Source organism: Notamacropus eugenii, chromosome 5 (genome assembly GCF_028372415.1).
Source record: "Notamacropus eugenii isolate mMacEug1 chromosome 5, mMacEug1.pri_v2, whole genome shotgun sequence".
Taxonomy (NCBI): domain Eukaryota; kingdom Metazoa; phylum Chordata; class Mammalia; order Diprotodontia; family Macropodidae; genus Notamacropus; species Notamacropus eugenii.
Window position 1 is genome coordinate 337061735 of NC_092876.1, and position 27444 is coordinate 337089178.

Here is a 27444-nt window from a genome sequence, read left to right on the forward strand (position 1 = left end):
GTAAGAACTTCTTCCCTTTATTGTAGAAGTGCAGATACAATGGGATCCAGAATATTGCATATACTTTTAGATGCAGTTGATATGCAATTTGTTTTGCTGGACTACTTTTTTTCATTTTCTTTGCTAATCTTGGTTTCAAAAGATGGCTCACTGAATGGGGGAGAGCCAAGGGATAAAAACAAAAGTCATGTTTAGAAAAAGAAAATATTTAAAGATAAAGAACTTAGACATGAGTAGAACTTTGAAGGAGGGTCAAAATTCTAGAAAGTATTATAAAAAGAATAATTTGTAATCATCAAGAATAGATTTTGCTAACTGATGGACTCAATGCAGATGGAAGCATAATTTTTTTTTCATTTACTTTATTCTTTCTCGTGTTTTTTTAATGTTTCTCCTTTCACAACTGTGACTAATATGGAAATTTTTTTACATGAGAGCAGATATATAAAGTATATCAAACTGCCTACCATTTTCAAAAGAGCTTAAGAGGAAGGGAAGGAGGGAGAAAAATTTGGAACTCAAAATTGTGTAAAAATGAATGCTAAAATTTTTCTTGTCATGTAACTGGGGGAAAAAATAAAATATTATTAAACTTAAATTTTTTTTTAAAAGAATAGGTCTTGCTACAAAAATCTGGTAACAGTTCCTATTGGAGTAGTTATAGCAATACTTTTTTAGTTGCAAAGAACTGGAAACAAAATAGATGCTCCCTGGTTTGGAAATGCCAAATTGTGGCACAAAATATATGGAATGTAGTTGTTCTGTAAGAGATGATGAATATGATGGACCTAGAGAAGCAGGACCAGGAAAACAATATTCAAAATGGCTGTATCAATGAGAATGAAAAGAACAATGGCAACAAGGGAAACCCAATGTTCCCAAATTATAATGACAAAGAAGACAGAGAAGTTCTTTCCTCCCACCTTTGAAGATCTGACAGCCTGGGGGTGTTCCATCTGCGTATAACATCAGAGCCTGAGGTGGTCCCTGCTCCTCCCCTTTTTGTATGAGGAATGGTTCTCTAGGTATGGGAGGAGGACAGCTATGTAGACTGGGATACGCACTCAGGAGTGACAACAGTATGACTACACGAAAGTACAAACTTGGTGGGCCTGAATTAGCTCAACTGAAAACTGAATGGTGAGAAAAATTACCTTACTGAGTAACTATTCTCTTTGGAATAGATGGTCATAAGTGACAGACTGGAAATATTACTGTTTGCAAGTACATCTCTATACCTGATATTTAGCTTTATCATATAATATTTACATAAATTTTATGACTTATTTTTTTGTTAGAATCGAAAAAATGGCTGCCCTTTAAAAACCATTCTTGATTCTTCCCCTGCTTCTCCTATCCCCATTCATTTTTGCTTTTTGCCCTTTCAGTTTTCTGGATCTTCATGCCTTCTGGCCACCAGTTTTCCTCCCCATGATAACACTTTTCTGAATCTGTTGAGAATTCTGGTTTTAGTTTAGAGCAGATCTAACAGAAGTAGCTATTCTCCCACTCTTGAAGGCATGTAGATTAGAAAGCTGTCTATCTGCTTACTAATGAGAACTCAGTTTGTTTTCACTTAGGAATATCTATAAAAACTGCTAAGGAAATATAAAAAATAGCCAAATATATCTGGATATTTTACTTGAAATAGCCCCCTCAGACAAAATAATAATGGGGAAAGTACTGTGAAATCAGTTGCCAAATCCTCTAGTTTCTGCCTCCACCACATGTCACAAGTCCCTTATCCCTACTCACACAGTCACAGGATACCTCAGGTCGTCACCATCTGGGGTCTGGACTTTTTCAGAGTCTCCCTAATTGGTCTCCATGCCTCAAGTCTCTCTCCCTCTAATAATCCCTCTTTCACTCAGCTTCTAAAATGATTTTTTTTCAAGTGACCCCCTCTCACTCAATAAATTGTAGTTGCTCCTCCATGATCAAATATAAACTCCTTGTGTTTCTCATTTGATAGTCTTTCGAACCGAGTATCATTATACCTTCCCAGCCTCAGTACACATTGCTGCCATCCATATGTTATGTCTTATTGGCCTTTTACTGATTCCCTTATGCAATCCTTCACATCCTATTACCATTTCCTTGCATTGACTGCCTCTAATGCCTGCTAAGTCCTTCTTCCTCACCTTAAACTCTTGGAATCCTTAGTTTCCTCGTAACAGATTAAGTGCCACGTTGTTCACGAAGCCCTCCCTAGTCCTCTCCAAATGCCAAATATTACATTATATCTATTTTGTACATACTTATATGTGTGTGTGTTGTCTTGTCCATTATAATGTAAGTTCTCTGAGGGCAAATACTGTTTCTCTCCTGTCTTTGTATCCCCAGAATCTGGCATTTAGTAGGTGCTTAATAAATGCTTTTTGATTGATTGATTTCTGAAAGGGGGAGTCCATTTGGGTATGGGAGATAGCAAGGGAAAAGTCATGTAGAGGAGGGAAGATAGGACTAGGATACAAGACATAGAGTAACCCAATTGCTTGGAACACAAAGCATGTGACTTAGATAAGTTGGAAGACATAAGGCTGGAAAGGTAGGTAGAGTCAGAATGTGAAGGGCCCTGAATGGTAGGATCAAGAAAGTATACTTTATTTGGTAGGCAGAAGGCTTCTGAGCAGTGAAGTGAATACATTAGGAATATTACTCAGGCAGCCTTGGTTAGGATGAATTAGGGAGGAAGCATGGTACAGTCAGAAGTGTTGGATGTGGTCTTTGTGGATATGCATTCAAATCTTGCCTCTGTCACTTACCACTTGTGTGACTTTGGACCTCTTGAAGAATCAGTTTCTTCATCTGTAGAATTTAAGGGTAGGGACTTATTAAGGTCCTTTCTAGGTCAAAATATTGATCCCATGATTGGCAAGAAGATCTACTACTAGTAGGAAGACAAGTTAGGAGACATAATAATCTAGGCAAGAAGAGATGAAGGCCCTAACCAAGATGCAGGAATGGAAAAAATAAATGTGAAATTTATTATATAAATAATGTAGATATATTTATTTTGTAGACAGAGAGTATATTTACTTATTACATAATTATAATTATACCTAATTATATCATATATTAGATAGGAGATACATTTATTATATAGATATATTATTTATATTACATAAAGTAGATATACTTATTATATAGGCAGGGAATACATTTATTATCTTGTTATGTAATATATTATGTATATTATACATTATTACATATTAGATAGAGGATATACTTATTATATAGCTATATTATATGTATTATATAGATAATGTATTTATTTAGTAAACATTATGTTCTGGGCAATATGTAAAGTTCTGGGAAAATAAACAGAAGCAAAGAGAAAAACAGTCTCTACCCAAAAGGAGCTCACTAGGGGAAGTTAACATACGCAGGGAGCTCAAGGGGAGGAAGGTGGAGGGAGCAATACCTGCATGGCGGCAAGATGTAAAAGACCAAAGAATCATGAGTAGACCCAGGGGAGATATGAATGTGTCTGGCCTAAGCATTTCTTCAAATGGATGTTTAAGGCAGGAAGGGGTCACTGGGGCAGAGGTATCTCTAGGGTAAGAAGGTTGGAAAAGTTTGGAGAGTCAAGAGTGGGTTTGGAAGACATGTGAGCATGTTTACCTTGGGTACCTCCTCAAATGGAGTACAAAAAGGGAGCTTTGTGTACCAAAGAGGACACAGACAGCATATGCTACAGTGCTGTACATGTACAAGATAGCTTTTCCCTTTGTACCCCTTGTGGTAAAGTGTGTTCATTGCACACCCAGGATCCTCACAGTACTGTCTGTCTACGCATTAAAACTAGGGCTGTTTTCTGGACCCTCCTGTCTAAAGAGTGATTGTCAATTGTAATTGTTTCCCTTCCCTTCCAACTTGATTTAGTTATTTTTTCTTTTGCTCATTAAAGGGGCCATTCCCTGACTACTTCTTAAAGAGGACTATCCATTGTATGGGCATTATCTCACCCGGAGTACCTGAAAACGCCTTGGCCTAAAGGGGCCAAGATCTCCCACTGCATCCTGGGCCATCTCCAGTCATCCTGAGGAATATCAGGTCACTGGACCCAGATGTCTCAGGAGGAGAAAGTGAGGCTGGTGACCTTGCACAGCCCTCTCTCACTCAAAACAAAGTCAAGGGCAAGTCATGTCACCATTTCTCCGATGGCATGGTCTTCTTTGAAAACTAAGGACAGGGCGGAGCCAAGATGGCAGAGTAGAAAGACGCAAATACACATAGCTCCGAACTCACAACCCATACAACATCTGTATAAAGTAACTCACGGCGAATTCTGGAGCAGTGAGGCCACAGAACAGTGGAGCGAAGGAGATTTCTGTTCCAGAGGGACCTGCAAACCTCTCACAAAAGGTCTGTCGCGCTGCAGACGCGGAGCCCAGCCCAGACCTGCAGCGGCTGCAGCACCGAGAGGAACAGATCCGAGCAGGCTTCAGGGACGGGATCTCCAGCGGCTGCACAAGTCCCTCCACCCACAGGTGATGGCGGTCGGTGAGAGAGTCTCTTTGGCAGGTCGAGAGGGGAGTGGGGTGCTCCCATAACTCAGGCCCCCTCGGGAGGCAGAAGCTGAGAGGCAGCGGCAGACCAGGGCTCCCCAAGCAGGCAGGAGCCTGGATGCATTGTTGAAGGTCTGTACATAAACCCCCTGAGGGAACTGAGCCTGAGAGGCAGCCCTGCCCCGACCTGACCACCTGAACTTAATTCTCACACTGAATAGCAGCCCTGCCCCCGCCCAAAGCCCTGAGGCTGGAAGCAGCATTTGAATCTCAGGCCCCAAACGCTGGCTGGGAGGACCAGGAGGTGAGGTGGGTGTGAGGAGAATATTCAGAGGTCAAGTCACTGGCTGGGAAAATGCCCAGAAAAGTGAAAAGAAATAAGACTATAGAAGGTTACTTTCTTGGTGAACAGGCATTTCCTCCCTTCCTTTCTGATGAGGAAGAACAATGCTTACCATCAGGCAAAGACACAGAAGTCAAGGCTTCTGTGTTCCAGCCCACCCAATGGGCTCAGGCCATGGAAGAGCTCAAAAAGAATTTTGAAAATCAAGTTAGAGAGGTGGAGGAAAAGCTGGGAAGAGAAATGAGAGACATGAAGTCAAAGCATGAACAGCAGGTCAGCACCCTGCTAAAGGAGACTCAAAAAAATGTTGAAGAAAATAACACCTTGAAAAACAGGTTAACTCAATTGGCAAAAGAGGTTCAAGAAGCCAATGAGGAGAAGAATGCTTTCAAAAGCAGAATTAGCCAGATGGAAAAGGAGATTCAAAAGCTCACTGAAGAAAATAGTTCTTTCAAAATTAGAATGGCACAGATGGAGGCTAATGACTTTATGAGAAAGCAAGAAATCACAAAACAAAACCAAAAGAATGGAAAAATGGAAGATAATGTGAAATATCTCATTGAAAAAACAACTGACCTGGAAAAGAGATCCAGGAGAGACAATTTAAAAATTATGGGACTACCTGAAAGCCATGACCAAAAAAACAGCCTAGACATCATCTTTCATGAAGTTATCAAGGGAAACTGCCCTGAGATTCTAGAACCAGAGGGCAAAATAAATATTGAAAGAATCCACCAATCACCTCCTGAAAGAGATCCAAAAAGAGAAACTCCTAGGAACATTGTGGCCAAATTCCAGAGTTCCCAGGTCAAGGAGAAAATATTGCAAGCAGCTAGAAAGAAACAATTCAAGTATTGTGGAAATACAATCAGGCTAACACAAGATCTAGCACCCTCTACATTAAGGGATCGAAGGGCATGGAATAGGATATTCCAGAAGTCAAAGGAACTAGGACTAAAACCAAGAATCACCTACCCAGCAAAACTGAGTATAATACTTCAGGGGAAAAATTGGTCTTTCAATGAAATAGAGGATTTTCAAGCATTCTTGATGAAAAGACCAGAGCTGAAAAGAAAATTTAACTTTCAAACACAAGAATGAAGAGAACCAGGAAAAGGTGAACAGCAAAGAGAAGTCATAAGGGACTTACTAAAGTTTACATTCTTACATGGAAAGACAATATTTGTAACTCTTGAAACTTTTCAGTATCTGGGTACTGGGTGGGATTACACACACACACATGCACACACGCACACACACACATAGAGACAGAGTGCACAGAGTGAATTGAAGAGGATGGGATCATATCTTAAAAAAAATGAAATCAAGCAGTGAGAGAGAAATATATTGGGAGGAGAAAGGGAGAAATGGAATGGGGCAAATTATCTCTCATAAAAGAGGCAAGCAAAAGACTCATTAGTGGAGGGATAAAGAGGGGAGGTGAGAGAAAAACATGAAGTCTACTCTCATCACATTCCACTAAAGGAAAGAATAAAATGCACACTCATTTTGGTATGAAAACCTATCTTACAACACAGGAAAGTGGGGGATAAGGGGATAAGCAGGGTGGGGGGGAGGATAGAAGGGAGGGCATGGGGAGGAGGGTGCAATTTGAGGTCGACACTCATGGGGAGGGATAGGATCAAAAGAGAATAGAAGTAATGGGGGACAGGATAGGATGGAGGAAAATATAGTTAGTCTTATACAACACAACTATTATGGAAGTCATTTGCAGAACTACACAGATTTGGCCTATATTGAATTGCTTGCCTTCCAAAGGGAAGGGGTGGAGAGGGAGGGAGGTAAAGAAGTTGGAACTCAAAGTGTTAGGATCAACTGTCGAGTAATGTTCTTGCCATAGAAAGCTATCTGGCCCTACAGGACAAAAGAGAAGATGGAGACAAGGGCAGAGACGGATGATAGAAGAGAGAGCAGATTGGTCATAGGGGCAATTAGAATGCTTGGTGTTTGGGAGGGGGAGGGGATAAAAGGGGAGAAAATTTGTAACCCAAAATTTTGTGAAAATGAATGTTAAAAGTTAAATAAATAAATTTAATTTAAAAAAAAGAAAAAAAAGAAAACTAAGGACAAACACAACAACAGCAGAACTGAGTGTATAATTTACCACCAATTTTTGGTCTTCTCTGCACTGAGAATCAAGATTTGACAATTGTGAAGTGAATTTGAAGGAAAAGTCAAAGATAGCTCGGATGTTATTAACCTATATGACACAGGGAGCCAGTCGGTAACTGTGAGGCTAAACACAGTGTCTGGAAGAATTTATTTGGAGTTAAGGACTGAACTCACAGACATTCATCAGTTGCTTAGTTTTCTCTATCTTCGTGAAGGGGAGGAGGACTGATCTAACCAGCCCTGATCAGGAAGGAGCTAGGGAACTGGCTTGAAATTGTTAGAGTGACAACTTATGATAAAAACCAGTTTTGGACTAAATGAACTTGGCTCTTCTGAAGAGTAAGGCTCTGAAATTCTCAAGACTTTATTCTCAATGGTTAAGACCAGGGAAGAAAACAATACTTACTCACTAATCCCTAAAAGGTGACATTAGTCTGCTAGTGAAACTAAAAGTCAGAAATTAGCTTAGAATTGTAAGAAAAAAGCTGAGTTTCACTGAATGGAGGAACCAATCTTACCTGCCTGACAATAAACAAGAGTCTGACAAATTGTACAGAAAAAAGAGAAACAACAGATTTGGAAGTATGGCTCTCTCAGAGCCAAAGAAAACTCTAGGAAGACTGGGAGTTGAGTTTAGGACAGCTTGAGGTTTAGAGGAGGAATCCTTGGGGCCAGAAGGGAAAGAACCTTCCTCTTCCTCAGGGCCAGGAGCTGAGGCAAGATTGAAAAAGTCAAAATACTACAATGTAGAAGGGTAGAGACTCTGGGGTGAGGAACCTGTGCCTTCCCGGTCACATGTGGCCCTCTAGTCCTCAATTTTGGTCCTTTGACTGAATCCAGAACTTCACAGAATAAATCCCCTTAATAAAAGGATTTGTCCTGTAAAACTTGGACTCAGTCAAAAGACCACCCAAGAACTTAGGAGGTCACATATAGCCTGGAGGCTGCAGATTCCCCACCCGTGATAGAGTTAGGAAGACTCATTTTCATGAATTCAAATACAGCCTCAGATACTACTAGCTGTGTGACCCTAGGCAAGTCATTTAATCCTGTTTGCCTCAGTTTCCTCATCTGTAAAATGAGCTGGAGAAGGAAATGGCAAACCACTCCAGTATCTTGGCCAAGAAAACCTCAAATGGGGTTGCAAAGAGTGGGACACAAAAACAATAACAAGCTCAAGCTCCCATAATCACTGTTAATTAAAGAGAAAGTCTGAGCATGGGAATTTTTATTTCAGTAACACATGCAAATCATTTCCTCCAAGGGAAGTTTGTTATCGCACATAACTTCAGTCTCTGAGAAACTGAATTGTATCAATATGCCATCCTTGAGAACCAGACTAAGCTGAGACTGGCCCCCATCCTTATAAAATTCAGGTGACCTTATCTTATACCCAGGTGCCTTTGAGTGTGGTGCATGTCTGATATCAACTATCTCAAAATGAAGCGGGACCCCATAAATTCACAAAAGCAAATTCCTCCGAGACAGAGAGGGGTAGGCCTGGGCTACATGTGCCTACGCCTACCTTCCTTATTGTAACCAATCATAATTTCCTAATTCCATGATGTTACCAATCTTGTAACCAATGATGTGATTTTTGTTGTTTTTTGTTGTACGCTTATAAAAAATGTGTTGCACCCTCAATTTGAGGTATTTTGGCTATTCAAAGGTACAATAGGCTTGCTTTATTGGTGAGTAGCACCCCTACTAATAAACCATAACTTTGCTTGCAGAAGCCTGCCTCAATTTACCCTTTTATCAATTTCAATTACGATAACATTCAGAAATCACAGCAAGATGACGTAACAATTTGTACTAATATAGTTACACATTTATTATGTAAATTAATAGAAGACTCATGACATTCAAGAAAATGGAAGTTTTCCAAAAGTAACATTTCTAAGGCTCTGCCACTAAATCAACTTTCTGTGGCTACCCTCTGTGTAGGAAATTATCTTTATTTCTGACCCTGTGCTCAACGCTTTAGCCTACTTAACTTCTTTACCTAATGTTGCTCACCCTGTGGGACCCAATAGGTTCATGCCTCAAGCAGAAATCAAAACTTTCTTGTCTGGGAAAGGAACTAACTCATTTTCAAAGTTTCCTTGTGACTGAAATTTTCACTGCTTGCTTACTTTCTCACTTTGCCTCAAACATTAGCTTCTGTCAGCCCGCTGAAACAGTGGATATAGAGTCAGGAAGACCTGAATTTAAATTCTTCCTCAGAGACTTACTAGCTATATGATTCTGGGTAAGTTGCTTAAAAAAAAAAAAAAAATCTGTTTGCCTCAGTTTACTCATCTGTAAAAATGAGGATAATAATAGTGCCTACCTCCCAGGGTTGTTGTGAGGATCAAATAAGATAATATTTGTAAAGCATGCTGCAAACTTTAAAATGATATAAAGACTCCAGCTGTTATCATTCCTTGGTCTGTCTCACTCCCGTATTTCCCACATACTTTTTGTTCCCAGCTTTGTCTTGGTTTTTGTGGTGTTAATTTCCCACACAGTCTCCGTGGTCTACTACCACTGTAGCTTCAGAATGCAATTATGCTTTTTGGGGGATTAGATTGTTTTTTACTCTTTGCTATGGCTAAATGCAATAAGAATGTGAGCCAAGAGTATCTATACCTAGAGTGAGTGAATGTTGTTACTCAGAAAACTCTATAATCAACATGCTTTTAAGGAGCTAAAGAGTGAAGAGGGAAGGAATGTAGACGGGAGGGTGCCAAATCTTGAAAATTCTCTTTAGATGGAGTTACTTTGCCTTGCTTGTAAATACATAAGACTCCTTTCATGAAGTGTTTGTGTTTTTCTTTTTGTGAAACCAAAAGGAAGGTAAAGATGAATATCTCCTGTTATTGGGTAGTAAAAGAGAGTCAAGAAAAGTTAGATAGTGATGGAAAGAGTAGGGGGAGGGAAGAGCTTTGGAAGACAAAGATTGAAAAGAAACCTAAGAAGGGGGTTTTCACCAAAGAGAAAATATGAGTACAAGTCAGCTTCTGTGAAACTACTGAAAACTCCCAGAGAGGTAAAGTGGTATTTGAATAACAAAAGCAAAGAGTTGAGAGGGAAAATGATGTCCTAAAACAAACACCAAAAGCTGCTTTGTAATTAGTCAAGAGAAAGTAGGGTTAGAGGTGGGAAGAAGGGCGATGGCAGGGGGGAGCTGGGGATGTTTTCTGGACAAATGACTGGGAGGTTCCATGTTACCTGAGCTATCCCCTTCACTATCACAAAACGGCCAGATAATGCTCCAAATAAACTAAAAGACAAGTAGCAGCAACTGAAAAAAAGGAAAGGAAAAGACATCTTTACAAGGAAAATCTTAGAGGAAAAAAATGGCAGTAATACTAGAAATGAGCAAGTAGAGAACAACTTTTAATACAATGAAAAAAAATGCTATGGGACAAGAGAATGCCAGGATAAAATGCCAGAAAGAATAAATCTGTAATAACTATAACCATAAAATGGCTGGAAGATCTAACAAAACAGGAAGGAAAAGATAAAAGGTAAAATGACAGCTCTTTAATAAGTGGATAGGAAAAATCTATAGTTTAGACCAGCAGCCAAGCAGGAGCCACGCTGTGGGGAAAAAGTGAAGAGATGGGAATCCAAAATTTCAATAATACTACAGGAGATATTAGAATGAAGTCAAAAGACAGCAAAACTGGAAGAACATTTGAGGTACTTACAATAAAATAAAAAAGAACTGACCTGGAAAACAGGATTTGGAAAGAAATTCTAAGAGTCGTTGGCTTCCCAGAAAAACATGATGAAATGAACAAAAAACCTGAGTATCATACTTCAGAAAACCATAATAGACAATTGTCCAAAAGTATTAGACCAGAGGAAGATATGCATCTCAACAGAATCCATAGACTGCTGCTAAAGAGAAACCTCAAACCTGACCCACCAAAAACGTGGTTCCTAAGCTGCAGATGTCACAGTTTGGAGAGAAAATATTACAACTAAAAAGGAAGAGACAGTTCATATGCCTAGTATTATTCACCATTAATGAGAAATGAAAGAAAAGATTACTGTGAATATAGAATACTATAGTCTGAAGAAATACAGTCATGGGTCACTCATACATCAATGGAGTTCTGGAGAACAATTTGGAATTATGTCTAAAGGGTTATAAAAACCCCATGTAACACTACTAGGTCTGTATCCCAAAGAACTCAAAAGAGAAGGTAAAGAACAAATAAATACAAAAATATTTTTTAGGGGAGGCAATTGAGTTAAGTGACCTGCCCTGGGTCACACAATTAATATCAGAGGCCAGATTTGAACTCAGGTCTTCTTGACTCCAGGCGTGGTTCTCTCTCTACTGTGCCACTTAGGTGCCCCACAAAATTGAGGGGATGCCCATCAGTTGGGGAAATGGCTCTCTACCTCTAGAGATAAAGAACTAATGAACTCTACAGATTAAAACCTATCCCTTTTCACTTTCTTTTTCTTTTTTTTTCAACATGGCTAATATGGAAATGTTTTGCACAATTTGACATGCACAATTGATATCATATTGGAGTGATAGTTAATGTTCATAATTTGGCAATATCAATATCGTAGGGAGCCAAGATGGTGGAGCAGAAAGATGCACACACACTAGCTCTTCCTCCACAGTCCATAAAATACCTGTAAAGAAAGACTTTCAACAAATTCTAGAGCAGCAGAAGCCACAGAAAAATGGAGTGGAGGAGATTTCCAGCCCAGGGTGACCTGAAAGGCTGACGGGAAAGGTCTGTCACATCAGATGCAGAGGGGAGCCCAGCCTAGCTGAATCTTGGCTGTGCTGCACAGTTCCAGGAGGAGGATCCGAGCAGGCCTTAGGGCGGAATCCCCAGCAGCAGTAGGGGAGGTTTGCAGATCCCTCAACCCACAGGCGCCAAAGGTCAATGAGAGGATTTTTGCAGCTGGCCAAGAAGGGAGCAGGGTCTTCCCATAGCTCCAGGCTCAGGCAGCAGCACAAGCTGCATGAGGTGGCAGCAGCTCACACAGCAGCCCGCATCCATTGTTGGGATCATAAAGCCCCTGAAGGAACTGAGCAGCTGATCCATACTTCAGCCCTGTGTGGCATCTCTGCCCGCACCTAATGCTCCTGAGGGAATTGAGCAGCTGATCATTATCTCATACTGAATGGCTGCCCTGCCCCCTACCTAAAGCCCCTGGGGGAATTGAGCAGCTTATCTGAATCTCAGCCCCCAGTGCTGGCTTGGTGGAACTGGAGGCCACGTGGTTGTGGAGAGGAAACTCTACTACTCACAGATTCTGGGCACAAAAGTTTCTGGTTGCACCCAGACCAGTGTACAGGCTTGATTGTGCCATCTTGGAGGAACTGAGATCTTACAGATCTGCAGAGTTACCATACTCTTGACAAAAGACCCAAAAGTCAAGTAACTGGTTGGGAAAATGCCCAAAAGAGGGAAAAAAAATAAGACTATAGAAGGTTACTTTCTTGGTGAACAGATATCTTCTCCCATCCTTCCAGATGAAGAAGAACAATGCTTACCATCAGGGAAAGACATAAAAGTCAAGGCTTCTGTATCCCAAACATCCAAAATAAATATTTAATTTAGGCCTCTCAGGCCATGGAAGAGCTCAAAAAGGATTCTGAAAATCAAGTAAGAGAGGTGGAGGAAAAATTGGGAAGAGAAATGAGAGAGATGTAAGCAAATCATGAAAAGCAGGTCAACAACTTGCTAAAGGAGAACCAAAAAAATGCTGAAGAAAATAACACCTTTAAAAATAGGTTAACTCAATTGGCAAAAAAGGTTCAAAAAGCCAATGAGGAGAAGAATGCTTTTAAAAGCAGAATTAGTCAAATGGAAAAGGAGGTTTAAAAGCTCACTGAAGAAAATAGTTCTTTAAAAATTAGACTGGAACAGATTGAAGCTAATGACTTTATGAGAAACCAAGAAATCATAAAACAAAAGCAAAAGAATGAAAAAATGGAAGATAATGTGAAATATCTCATTGGAAAAACAATTGACCTGGAAAAGAGATCCAGGAGAGACAATTTAAAAATTATGGGACTACCTGAAAGCCATGACCAAAAAAACAGCCTAGACATCATCTTTCATGAAATTATCAAGGGAAACTGCCCTGATATTCTAGAACCAGAGGGCAACATAAATATTGAAAGAATCCACCAATCACCTCCTGAAAGAGATCCAAAAAGAGAAACTCCTAGGAACATTGTAGGCAAATTCCAGAATTACCAGGTCAAAGAGAAAATATTGCAAGCAGCTAGAAAGAAACAATTCAAGTATTGTGGAAATACAATCAGGATAACACAAGATCTAGCAGCTTCTATATTAAGCAATGGAAGGGTGTGGAATATGATATTCCAGAAGTCAAAGGAACTAGAACTAAAACCAAGAATCACCTACCCAGCAAAACTGAGTATAATACTTAAAAGGGAAAAAATGGTCTTTCAATGAAATGGAGGACTTTCAAGTATTCTTGATGAAAAGACCAGAGCTGAAAAGAAAATCTGACTTTTAAATACAAGAATCAAGAGAATCATGAAAAGGTAAACAGGAAAGAAAAATCATCAGGGACTTACTAAAGTTGAACTGTTTACATTCCTACATGGAAAAACAATATTTGTAACTCTTGAAAACTTTTTTCAGTATCTGGGTAATTGGTGGGATTACACACACACACACACACACACACACACACACACACACACACACACACACACACACACACATAGAGCACAGGATGAGTTGAATAGGAAGGGATCATATCTAAAAAATGAAATTAAGGGGTGAGAGAGGATTATATTGGGAGGAGTAAGGGAGAAATGGAATGGGGCAAATTATCTCTCATAAAAGAGGCAAGAAAAAGACTTTTCAATGGAGGGAAAAAGGAGGGAGGTGAGAGGGAAAACATGAAGCTTACTCTCATCACATTTGACTCAAGAAAGGAATAAATGCACACTCATTTTGGTATGAAAACCTATCTTACAATACAGGAAAGTGGGGGAGGAGGGTATAAGCAGGGTGGGGCGGATGATGAAAGGGAGAGCAATGGGAGGAGGGAGCAATTAGAAATCAACACTTGGAGAGGGACAAGGTCAAAAGAGAGAATAGAAGAAATGGGGGGCAGGATGGGATGGAGGGAAATATAGTTAGTCTTATACAACATGACTATTATGGAAGTCATTTGCAAAACTACACATATGTAGCCTATATTGAATTGCTTGCCTTCCCACTGGGGATGGGTAGGGACGGAGGAAGGAAGAGAAGTTGGAACTCAGAGTTTTAGGAACAACTGTTGAGTATTGTTCTTGCATACAACTGGGAAATAAGAAATACAGGTAATGGGGTATAGACATTTATCTTGCTCTACAGGACAAAAGAAAAGATGGGCATAAGGGAAGGATGTTAGAAGGGAGGGCAGATTGGTGGTAGGGGTAATTAGAATGCTTGGCATTTTGGGATGGGGGAAGGGAGAGATGGGGAGAAAATTTAGAAATCAAAATTTTGTGGAAATGAATGTTGAAAACTTATAAATAAATAAATTTTAAAAAAAGAATATCAATATAGTAAAAGTGATGATTCTAGCCAAATTACTCTTAGATTTGGTATTTTACCAGTCAAATTACCATAGAGCTTCTTTATGACATTAGACTAATAACAAATTTCATTTGGAAGATTGGCTAACATGAGAAAAAAAGAAAATGATAAATGCTGCAGGGGATGTAGAAAAATAGGCATACCAATGCATGGTTGGTGGAGTTGTGAACTGATTCAACGATTCTGAAGAACAATTTGGAACTCTGCCCAAAGTGCCACAGAGCTGTGTATACCCTTTGATTCAGCAATACCACTACTAGGTCTGTATCCCCAAGAGATCAAAGAAAAGGGAAAAGGACTTAAATGTACAAAAATGTTTATGGCATCTCTTTTTGTGGTGGCAAATATTGGAAATTGAGGAGTGCCCATCAGTTGGGGAATGGCTGAACAAGCTGTCATGGAATCCTACAACAGTATCAGAAAAACATGGGAAAACTTATAAGACCTGATGCTAAGTAAAATGAGTGGAACCAGGACAATATTTTACACAGTAAAAGGAATACTGTGACTGTGATCAACCATGAAAGACTTAGTCACTCTGATCAAGACAATTATTCAAGATAATTCCAAAGGATCCATGATGAAAAAATGCCACCTCCAGAGAGAGAACTAATAAACTCTAAGTGCAGATGGAAACACAATTTTTTCCCTTTATTTCTTTATTGTGTTTTTTTTTTGCCTTTTGCAATATAGCTAAAGTTAATATATGTTTTGCATGACTTCACATGTATAATTGATATCATATTGCTCGCCTTCATAGTAGATGAAGGAGGGGAGGGAGGAAAGCAGAGAATTTGGAACTCAATATTCTTCTTAAATGTTAGAAATAAATAAATTAAAAGTGAATTTTCTAATTTAAAAAAAAAAACATTTGGAGGAATAAAAGGTCAAGAATCCCAAGAGTAAGCATGAAAAAGAGTTGGACATCAGGGTGCTTGGAACCACCAGATTTCAAATAGTAACTAAGTAGTAACTATAGATCAGTGCCTGCTTCTGACAACATTTGCAACAATCCACACCCACAGGGGCCCTCCTCCAACAAAAGATGCATTTTCACATCTTTTCCCAAGATCATCTTTGATCAGTTTCATTTTTTTTTCCTTTTACATTTTCCAGTCAAGGTGTAAGTTTTTCTCCTAATTTTACTTGCTTCTTTTTGAATCAGTTCATGTTTCTCTCAAGACCTTATATTGTGATATCTAAATGGCACCATCACATGCTATATATAACAGAGACAGATCAGCCTTTTCCTGTTGGTAGGGTCATAGATTTAGAGCTTAGAGGAAAGCCTAGTGACGATCACTGAATTCAAGTTCCTTATGTTTTATGTATTTATTATATTTTATATATTTTACAGATAAGAAAATCCAAACCCAAGAAATTGAGTGAATTGCTCAGGGTCACAAAGAGTTAGAAGGGTCCGAGGTAGACTCTGGAGCCAGGGCTTTCTGATTCCAAGTCCAGTGTTCTATCTGTTATACCAGGAAGCCTCTCTTTACTACAACAAACCCAGTCAATGGGCCCCTACTTTGTTTCTAATCTCCTGCTCCCACAAAAAGTGCTGCTGTGAATATACCGTTATCAATCACTTCCCAGTGACCAACACCAGATTTGAAGTCAAGAAAATGAGTTTTCCAGTGCTCTATCCACTGCACCATCTAGGAAATGGTAAACTACTCCAGTATTTTTGCCAAGGAAATCCCAAATAAGGTCACAGAGAGTGAGACACAATTGAAATGATTCTACAACAACAAAATACATTTTCAAGAGTGAATTTTTCACTGGAGAATCCATAACAATCCTTCCTAGATAAAAGTTTGATATGGGGAAGGAATATTCCTAGTTTAAATTTCTGTCAGATCAATAACCACTGATGCCTATGCCACTCTGGTTAAAAAGGGATTCTCACCTGTGTTTCTACTTGCCGTTCATTTTTCACATCCTGAAGATCTTTCTGGAGAGATTTTATCTGTTTTCTCTTTTCTTCCTCTCTAAAATAAATGAGAGAAGGAGAAGGAACAGTTAGCGCATTGAGTATTAAAACAAGTTATGGTTCACTGTAGAGATTCACTGGAAAATGTAATTTTTCTTCTGATCAATGTTGTACTCGATATGCCCCACATGTTCTGCTTGTCTCAAATGTTTCCATTATACTCAGTCAAAAAAACTCTTGCTAAACTGCTATACCAAAATAGGCATATCTACTTTCTTCTGACATTTTTAGAGAACAAGAAACCCTGTACTTACAAAGCACATACCTAACTGGCATGCAGGATTTTATTTTAGCATTAAGTGTCATAGCATCCCCACTCTCACTACCAAACTAGTTAATAGTTTGAAGAGTGCTAGTCAAAGAACTCATCCAAGCCCTCATCAATTTTTACCTGTTCTCCTAGTCACCAGTTTCTCCCTCTTCTAACCTCGCTAGAATAATTTTCCTAATGCAGGACTTTATGTCCATAAAAGCTTGATATAGACACGTGGTCCCAGAATGCTCTGTTGAGGCTAAATATTTCTTCCTTGGATAATATGATGAAGTTCACGAGTAATCCCTGAAGAACAACAGAAGGACGTTCACAGAACCCAGGCCAAAGAAAAACTGAAAGTCATAGAAAGTTTTTAAAAGAATCTCAGAATTTGTTGTGTTGTAGAATTTTTTTCAGATTTCTAAAGAAAATTAATTTATGATTAACATTAAAATTAAATTAAAATTAAAAAACAATTAAAAATTGTTATTTTTGTTCAGTCACATCCAACTCTTTGTGACCTCTTCTGGGGTTTTGTTGGCAGAGATACTGGAGTGGTTTGCCATTTTCTTCTCCAGATCATTTGACAGATGAAGAAACTGAAGCAAACAGGGTTGAGTGACTTGCTCAGAATCACACAGCTAGTAAGTGTCTGAGGCCAGATTTGAACTCATGAAGAGAGTCTTTCTGACTCCAGGCCTGGCTCTCTATCCGCTGTGCCACCTGGCTGCCCATTTAGACTTCACAGCACCTTCAGAAGCTACACTATGTACTGTGCCATTTAGTATATAAGTATCCCCTGCTTAGCATGAATCTCATTCTATTTATTATTTTTTAATACAGTGTGTTCTCTCTCCTCTTATTACCATTTGTGAGACCCTGGGCAAGTCACTTAACTCTGTTTGCCTTAATCCACTGGAGAAGGAAATGGTAAACCACTCCAGTCTTTACTAAGAAAACCCCTTGGACAGTATGGTCCACGAGGTCACAAAGAGTCACTCACAAAAATCTGAACAATACCCCTCACAGGGTTGTTGTGAGGATCCATCAAATGATATAATAAAAAGGAGCATTTTGCAGACTTTAATGCTCTACAGATGCTATCCATCATTAGCTAGATCGAACAGGGGGTGGATGGGGGGTGGATAGGTGTGAGGCCATCTGAATGAAGATTAGGCTTCATACTGGGCATGAGTGAGATGGGTTCTAGGATCAGGTAAGGACAGCTGACTGGAGAGTCAGCCTTTGATGAGCTGTGGGGCCAATTTCCACAGGGTGATGTTAGCATTTGGGGAATCATGACGATGAAACTCTGGCAGGTATCTGATTGATTAAGTTCTGAATTTCCAATGGTCTCCATAAGGGAAAAGGGTACTTTAAAGCACAGTAAACAACATAGTACATTTGCTTCAGAAATCAGATATTCTGATAAGAATATTTTTTAAAGATCTTAAAGCGTATCAAAGCATATATACTTAAAATTACTCTGACCTGGCAATTATTTCACAGAAATTTGATTTTTTTTCCTTCTCTTTCTCCAAAGCTTTTAGAAGACTGGTGAATGTTCCTAATTTCTGCATCTCCTTTACAGTTTCCATGAGTACGTTGCTGGCATACTCTCTGCCAATGACAGCAAAAGAAAACAGTATGGATTAGTGATGCCTATTTCCCTGCACACCTCCTCACCCCCCACCCCCCACAAAGAGCTACAACTTGTTTCTTAATCACAGAATGCAAGACCTGTAAAGCACCTTGGAATTCATCTCATCCAACCCCAATTTTACGTATGAGAACACTGGGGTCAAGAGAGGGGACTGATTGGAATAACCCTAGGTCTCTTTGTTTCTACTTCAGTTTCCACCCTACCATTCTATCTCTCTGTTTCATATAGCAAAACTGCAAAATGTTCAGAAAAAGCAGTTTGAAAATAATAGTAGCTCATTTTTATATGGTACTTCATAGTTGACAAAGTACTTTCCTCAGAACCACCCTGTGAGGTGGACAGTTCAAGCAAGATTAGTCCCATTGTACAGAAAATTGAGACCCAGAGATGCTCAGGGACTTGCCCAAAGTTATGCCACTAATAAGTAACAGATCTGGAACTCAGATCCAGGTCTTCTCCCTCCAAGTCCAGAACTCTTTCTTTTAAAAAAAATGTATTGATTTTTTTGCTTCTTATATCTCCATAGTATCCCATGTATCATTCACTTTCACCTTCCCCAAGAGCCATCCCATATGGCAGACAGTGGTTTTTGTTTCTGTGTTTGTTTTTAGAAAGGAAAAAACAATCAGCACAACTGATTGATACACTGAGAAACTGTAAACACATGTGCAATGTGTAAACCCTGTGGACCTGCCACCTCCCCACGGGGGAGGTTGGGATGGCTTTTCATCTCTCTTCATTCAAGTCTTGCTTGTTACATTGACTTTTGACTTTTTGTGGTGTGACTGTTCTTTGCATTTACATTGTTATGGTTACTGCGTATGTTGTTTTCTTGGGTCGGCTTACTTCACTCTCCATCAGTTCATACAGGTCTCTCCACGTTTCTCTGTATTCATCACACACTTCATTTCCTTTAGTGCAGTAATATCTCATTACATTCATGTACCACAAGTTTGTTTAGTCATTCCCCCAACTGATGGGCATCTACTTTGTTTCCAACTTAGCAATCACAAAAAAAAGTGCTGTCACAAATATTTTGAAGTATATGGGGACTTTTTTTTTCTCTTATCAATGGCTTTCTTAGAGTATAAGCCCATTAACAGAGTCTCTGGTTTAGAGTATGGACATTTTAGGCACTTTATTTGCATAATTCCAAATTATTTTCCAAAATGGTTGTATCATTTCACAGCTCCACCAACAATGTGTTAGAATGCCTATCTTCCCACGAACCCTCCAACATTGACTGTTGCCATCTTTTGTCATTTTTGCCAATTTGTGAGTTGTGAGGTGAAACCTTGGAGTTGTTCTGGTTTCACCCAGAGATCTTTCGACTATTTGAAGTTACAATGAGTGACATGAGCTAGGCTCATTAGCAGAAGTTTCCATTTACTATTTTACTGTTTGCCTCAAATACTGTGAAAATTGATGCAAGACAAGGGAAAGGCTAGAAGATATTTTAGAAGACATTTGAAATATATCAACATCATGAACCTGAAGCATGAGATTCTAACAGCAACCAAAAATCATCCTTCATGTATTGTTTTAGGACAACATGCTTTGATAAAACACCTACAAGGAATTTTTACTCTGAAGTCAAGACTTTAAGAGAGGCTATTGTTGTGTTTGTCCTTTGTTCTCGAAGAGGACCGTGACATCAAGATGATGACATGACTTGCAGTTGACTTTGATTTGAGTGAGGGAGGGCTGTGCAAGGTCACCAACCTCACTTTCTTCTCCTGAGCCATCTGGGTCCAGTGGCCTGATATTCATCAGGAGGACTGGAGATGGCCCAGGATGCAATGTGAGACCTTGGCCCTGTCAGGCTTGGGTCTTATCACATTCTCACTTTGAGTGAGATACACCCATTCAATGAAGGGGGGATATATACATATTCTAAATAGGCAGTGAAAGTAAGGAAAATGAGAAAAAAACTTAGTTACAAATCACTGACTTTACAATAAATTATTAACTGTAGCAATGCAGAATGTTTCACATATCCTTTTGCATTCCACTTAGCTTATAGATGCTGAAGTTAGACATTTTCCCAAGATTTTATAACACCATGAAGTCTATTCTGAGCTAAATACTAGGTATTAGTATCTAAATACTAAATCTATGTTTTTAAATAGCATTTAGATGTATTATTAGTTCTACATCTGTGATATAATGTTCCCTTTGAACTAATTAGAAATTGTTAAACTTGGGTCACTTACTCTACTGGAAAAGAGATGAGCCATTAAACCTAAAATGAAAAAGGACCATTCATTATCAGGCTGAATTTACAAGCAGATGATCTTTCCTTCACCTGTCTGGATCCAGCCCAGATTGTGACAAAGGTCATATCTCTTACTGTTTTCAGAGATGGTTACTATTATAAACTCTGATTAACAAAAATCCATACTATAAAACTATACCTTACGTAAACTTATGAGACAGAGAAAACTGATGATCATCCTTAAGTAATAGGCATAAAGGTAAATTCACTGTTGTCTGTTAATAGTTATGGTCCTACAGGATTCTGTTTTGCCTTCACTGTCTCTCTGAACTTCTTTCCATGGTTAAGGGACAATTCAGAGCAAGGCAGCAAAAGCAAATTCTGAGACACTGGCACAGAAAAAGGGATATTTTGCCCCTATCTGGGATTAAGATGATCCTTTTCTGTAACACAAGCAGGAGCCCCATGGGCTCTTCATGCTTTTTTTCTCTTGTACAGTTTTCTTTTCATCCAACTGAAAGTTCTGGAGCAGAGACAGCCCAGTGGAAGGTCAGGATGTAGGCAGCAGGGTCATAGAAGTGAAGTCAACCAGAGGTCGAAGAACAACCAGCTGGAGGCCCGCCCAGGCAGCATAAATGAACTCCATGAAACTAAAAGTGTCACGCGACTTGTTCAGAATGTTCATCCACTTGAAAAGTGATAAGCCAATGCACATGTACAGCAAATTGAATAGATCACCACCCAGACTAACAATATATTGCATTATGAGCTAATTCAAACCCCTTGGTCAAATTTTTCATTTCCCTTGGTGATGCCCAAATGAGCAAATATTCACTTCAAGTGAATACTACCCCGCCTAAAGATATTTACCCCACATTTACATTCCCTACATATTTGCCCCATATCCCTATGTCACAGGGCGTAGTAGTAAGAAGGTCCCACAAATATCAGAAATCAACATTAAGGTACAACACATTTTAAGTACAGATATTCTAATGCTCTGAAGCTCTGCAAAGCATTTAGGATCAACTGACTGATAAATATCCGTGTGGCTACTTGGTCATTTGGTTTCTCATGGACATGTTGTAGTTGATCTTATTATCTCATTCTCCACAGAGCCTCTTTTAAACTTTCTTGTTTCTCCTCAAGCTTCCCTCCCCATCTCCCACCCCCTTATCAGAAGACCTTCCCTCATACTTCACTGAAAAAATTGAAGCCATTAGCTCCTCCTTATTCTCTTTTCATCTCACACCATTCATACAGCTTTCCCACTATTTCATCCTTTACTCTTGTTAGGAGAAAGCAACCCTTCTCCTGGCCAATCACAACACATCTAATGTATCCTTGATCCCTTTCTTTCCAGTCTTCTGCAATAGAGTGCCCCCCTCAGTGTTATCTCCACTCTCTAAAATTCAATCTCTCCTTATCTACTGATTCCTTCCCTTCAGTCTAGAAATAGATGCATAACCCCTTCCCCCACCCCCCTTGCCTTCCTTACAAAAAGTCCTCATTGGATCCTACTAGCTGTCATCCTATCATATTTCTCCTCCCTTTATCAAATAAACTCCTTGAGAAAGTTGTCTACATTGGTACTTCCATGGCTCCTTTCCCTCTCTTCTAAACCCTCAGCAATCTGGCTTCTGACCTCACCATCACCTAAACTGAACCTACTTTCTCCAAAGTCACCAATGATTTTTAATTATCAGATCCAATGGCCTTTTCTTCCTCCTCTCTTTCTAACCTCTCTTCAGTATCTGACAGTTGACTACCTTCTCTCCCAGGACATTCTCTCTTCTCTAAGTCAGACATCCCTTCCTCCTGAGTCTCCCCTTACATTTCTGATTGCTCCTCCTCAGCCTCTCTTGCTCCATCTTCCTTCATGCCATTCTCATTGATTATGGCTGCATACCAAATCTCTGCCTTGGATCCTTTTCTTGTTTTCCTCAACTCTGTTTCACATAGTGACTTCTTCAGTCCATAGATTTAATTATCATCTTTATGTAGATGATTCCTAGATCCCTAAACCCAGTCCTAGCCTCTTTCCTGAGCTCCAAGCCCTCATTACCAACTACCTTTTGTATCTCACATACATCTCTAACTCAATATTTAAAAAAGAATTCATTATCTTCCCTTCCCACTTTACAAACTTTCTGTTACTGTCAAGGGTACCACCATCTTCCCAATCACCCAGGCTTAACAACTTCACGGTCATTCTTGACTCATTCTTACTCTTCCTACATATTCAATCTGTTGCCAAATCTTGTCATTTCTACTTTCATAACATTTCTTATGTATGTCTCTTACTTGCCACTCACACAGTTATTACCCTAAATCTCTATCACCCTCACCTGAACTATTGCAATTGCCTTCTAATTGGTCTCCTTGTCTTAAGTCTCTCCCTACTCCCATCCTTTCACCACTCAGTTGCCCGACTGATTTTCCTAAAGTGTAAGTACAGTGGCTCCCTATTTCCTCCAAGATCAAATATAAACTTACATATCTGGCCTTATAACCTGGCCCTTTCCTCCTTTTCCAATCTTCTGACCCTTTTCTCCCCCTCCACGCTATGGTCCAGCTACATTGGCCTATTTGCTGTTCCCTGAATAAGACACATCTCCCTCTCATTGTCTTTGCACTGGGTGTCCCCAGTCCCTAGAATGGTCTGCATCCCTCACCTTTTAATTTTCCTGATTTCCTTCAGGACTTAGCTCAAATTCCACCTTCTTTCAGGGATCTTTTCCTTTTATCCCAGACGCTACTGCCTTCCCCTCTGAGATTGCCTTCCACCTTCTCCACACTCTGTGTATAGCTTTTTTGTTGTCTCCATAAAAATATCAGTTCCTTGAGGGCAGGGACTATCCTTGCCTTTCTTCATATCCATAACTGCTTAGCCCAGTGCCTGGCATAAAGTGAATGTTTAATAAATGCTTGGGTTTTTTTGTCATCCATTCATCCATCTATCCATCCATCCAGTTATTAAAGTGATTACATATTTTCTCTCTCTTACCTATCAGACTGGATTTTCCTGAGATTTTCTAAAGTCAGGACAGTTTGCCTTACAGGTCTTTTAGCAATGAAATCTTCCGTTTTGTCTTCACGTTTTTCAGTTGGGGCTTGATGGATCAACTTGGTTCCTTCTAATTCTGCCGCTGCGCTAGATTTTCTCTGTTGTATGATAGATGTTTGCAGTCGGTCTAGGCTTTGGATGACAATGTTCATGTCTTTGTTTGATTTCTGAAACAACACATAATATTTGTGCATAAGAGAGAAGAGAGAAAGACTAACACTGGGCTTAAAAATAAATAGAATGTGTGTCAGTACTAAGAAGAAGGAAATTCTAGCAAGTGGTGCAATGCATAATGGTATAGTTTAGATGACACTGTGGGAGAAATTCAAAGAAATTTTTAGAATCAACATTTAACATTGTAGAAGGGTTTATTAGAGGAGTGACTTGTCTCTATTTTATTGACTGTTTTTTAGTATATTGTTTCTAAACACTTTAGCTAAATTATTTTGTCAGTTGTATTAGGATTCTTTATTTATTCAGAATTACGTAATTTAAGAGTAGAAAGAGACATTAAGATCATTTTCTTCAATCCTCTCACTTTGGGTAAAGTGGTTAAGGATAGAGCCAAAATATGTGAAACAGTGCCCTACAGGCAAAGGGAAAACAGAAAGAATCTACCAATCACTTTCTGAAACCAACTACCTCAAAACAATTCCCAGCAACATGATGGCATAATCCAGAGCTTCTAGGTCCAAGAAAAAATACTTCAAGCAGACAGAGAGAAAGAATTAAAGTACTGAGAAACCATAGTCAGGATTACACAAGATTTAGCAGCTCCCACTATTAAGAAGCAGAGAGCACAGAAGGCAGCATATCAAAAGGCAAGAGATATAGACTAACTTACACAATAAAACCAATTATACCAAAATGAGGTGGTAGGGGGGAAGAGAAACATCAGTGAAATAGAAAACTTTCAAGCATTTCTGATTACATGATAAGAACTGAATAGAAATTTTGAAATATAAACATGGGAGATAAGAGAAACAAAAGAAGGGACTATATAAAAATGAACTGTTTAAATCCCATTGGGTAGAGGTAGAAAGCAACTTAGAACTAGGATTTAAAAGCTACTAAACTACACTTACCTTTTGACCTAGCAACACTAGTACTATGCCTATATAAAGTTATCAAAGAAAAAGGAAAAGAATATATAGGTACAAAATATTTATATTCGCTCTTCTGTAGTGACAAAGAGCTGGAAATGAAGAGGGTGCCCATAGACTGAGTCAGAGCTGAACAAGTTAAAGTATATTAATGTAATGGGATTTTGTACTTAAAGAAATGAAAATAGTTTCAGAGAAACCTGAGAAAATTTTGTGTGAAGTAAAGCAGAGTGAAGTGAGTAGAACTAGGAGAACAATTTATACTATAACTTCAATATTATAATAAGTGGACAATTCTGAAAGACTCATAAGAATTCTGCTCCAAATGATCGTGATTCTAGAAGACTGTTGATGAAAAATACTGTATACCTCATGACAAAAAAATCAATGGAACAGCATATAGGATGAGACACAAATTTTTGTATGTCACCTATGTGGGAACCTGTTTTACTTGAATATTCTTATTTATTACAAGGATTTTGCATTTCTGGTTTGTTTGTTTTTTTTTTTTTTACCAAGTTGGGGAGAGGAGAGGAAGGTGGGAGGGAGGGAGAAAAAAAAGCTTAATTGAAAAATTTAAAAAGCATAACTGTTAAAAAAGAAGATAGGTTAGGAGATTGTAGATTAAGGAATTTAGACTTTACTTGAGAGAGAAAATGAGGAGTCACTGGAAATTTTTAAGTAGGGAAGCTGGGTTTAGGTGATATTATGGAAGTACTTTAGAAGTTAATTCTAGTATCAATATGATAGATGGAATGGAGGGGACAATAATAGAGAACTCACTGTCATGAGAGGCAGCTGGTTCCATACTTCTTTACCTATGAAAAATGTGGCATTTCTTCTTTTCTGCAATTAAGTTAATCAAGTTCAGGAAAATTCATCATAAAATGAAGGAAAAATGAAACTACCAGGGCCACCGATTGTTAAAAGGCTACCTGAATGTAGTAATTCTTAAAAGATTGTTAAAAGCATACCTGAATAAAGTAAAAACAGATTGGACATTTCAGGTTTATTTCAAGGAATGACTGAGGCTTAGGGTTAGGGATTAGCTATTACTAAAAAGAGAAAGATGGAAAAATGGAGAGAGACAGTATGATCCCAACTCCAGTAATAAAGAAAACAATCGTAGGAGAGGTCAAAAGTTTCAGGCATAAAAAATAAATTACTGGAAGGTGAGTTCCTGAGAAATCATGAACAAAGCTACTTTGTCAAAATTTTAGCAAAAGTATTTTGCCTGAAATTATGACATCTTCTGAGATAGAGTCAAGATGGTGGAGTAGCAGGAAGTGTTACAGTGAGCTCCCCAGCCCCTCCCTGCCCCTAAACCTCCTCTAAACAGATCTAGAAAACGTACTGGATCAAATCCTGATGGAAAAATCCAGAAAAAGCCACTTGTCCAGCTCAGACTGGCATAGAGAGACAGAAAGGTCTATGGACCAGGAACATGTTGCATCATGAGAGGAACATTCTAGTGCTCAGGGAGAGGCTGCACATCAGGGTAAGATGAGGTCCCAGACACTTATGGGGACACCACCAGATCCATATTAGAGCACCATGGTGGAGATGGGTGCCAACTGACAGTTTTCTTTCCCACTAACCAGTTTTGAGTCATAGATCTAGGACAGACTAAGAAAAGGACAAGGGCACAGAGGTGGCATTTCCAGATGGAGAGTGTACCCCAGGCAATGTACCAAGAAACGAGCAAGTTCAAAACTCAACAAGCAGCTGTGATGTGGTTAGGTTGCCAGGTGCACAGCAGGCTCTCATTTCCAGTGTCTAGCCCAGCTTGTAGAGAAAAGACAAGAAAAGACTCCCAGACCAAAAGGGAGCCTACCGTTCTGTCACTGAACAAACAATGTTTTCTAGATGGTTGGTAGTGGCTGAGTCCAGCAGCAGTTTACTCTTGCTCAGACGCAAACCCCAGTCAGAAACTTGCAGAGCTCAGAGCAGCAATTAGACTTTGTCCTGAAACAGAGCATTCTGGAAACACTGAAAGCTTGCAGGTCCTCAGCCTATCCCTGAAATACTGGAATAACACAACATTCAATATCCCCAAGAAGGTATCAACCGGAGTAGCCCAGCAGTTTGACAGAACCCAGTTCTCTTAGAGCCAGAGAGCAAAGCAGAAACAGAAAGAATCTACTTGTTGGTCACCTCTTGGATAGAAACTCCAGAATGAAAACTCCTAGGAACATTCTAGCCAAATTCTAGAGCTTCCAGGTCAAAGGAAAAAATACTGTGAGCAACACAAAAGAAAAGATTCAAAAACCAACAAGCCATAGTGAGAATTATACATGATTTAGTAGCCACCACTATAAAGGAGCAGATAACGTGGAATTCAGTACTCCAGAATATAAAGGATATGGGTTTACAGCCAAGGATAACTTATCCAACAAAACTAAATATAATGCTATTGCGGGGGGGGGGGGGGGGGGAAGGGGAGTGAGAGGGGGAAGGGATGGATTTTTAATGAAATAGAGGACTTCCAAGCATTCCTGGTGTTAAGTTCCTGAAAAATAAAAAACAAAGCTTTGCTGTATAGAAATTGTAAAGTTCTAACACAAAAGTTAAGAG

At 39.2% G+C, this 27444-nt stretch overlaps 1 protein-coding gene across 2 annotated transcripts in view; it reads right to left on the reverse strand.

Annotated features, from left to right (window-relative positions):
* The window catches only part of IQCG (IQ motif containing G), a 76164-nt gene that overhangs the window by 30902 nt on the left and 17818 nt on the right, over positions 1–27444 (reverse strand). For both annotated transcript variants that reach the window (XM_072613727.1, XM_072613728.1), the window contains exons 4-6: positions 23708–23934; positions 18314–18442; positions 16486–16567 (exon numbers count right to left, since the gene is read on the reverse strand). In XM_072613727.1, coding sequence (XP_072469828.1) covers positions 16486–16567; positions 18314–18442; positions 23708–23934 — 438 coding nt within the window. The remainder of the gene's footprint in view (positions 1–16485; positions 16568–18313; positions 18443–23707; positions 23935–27444) is intronic.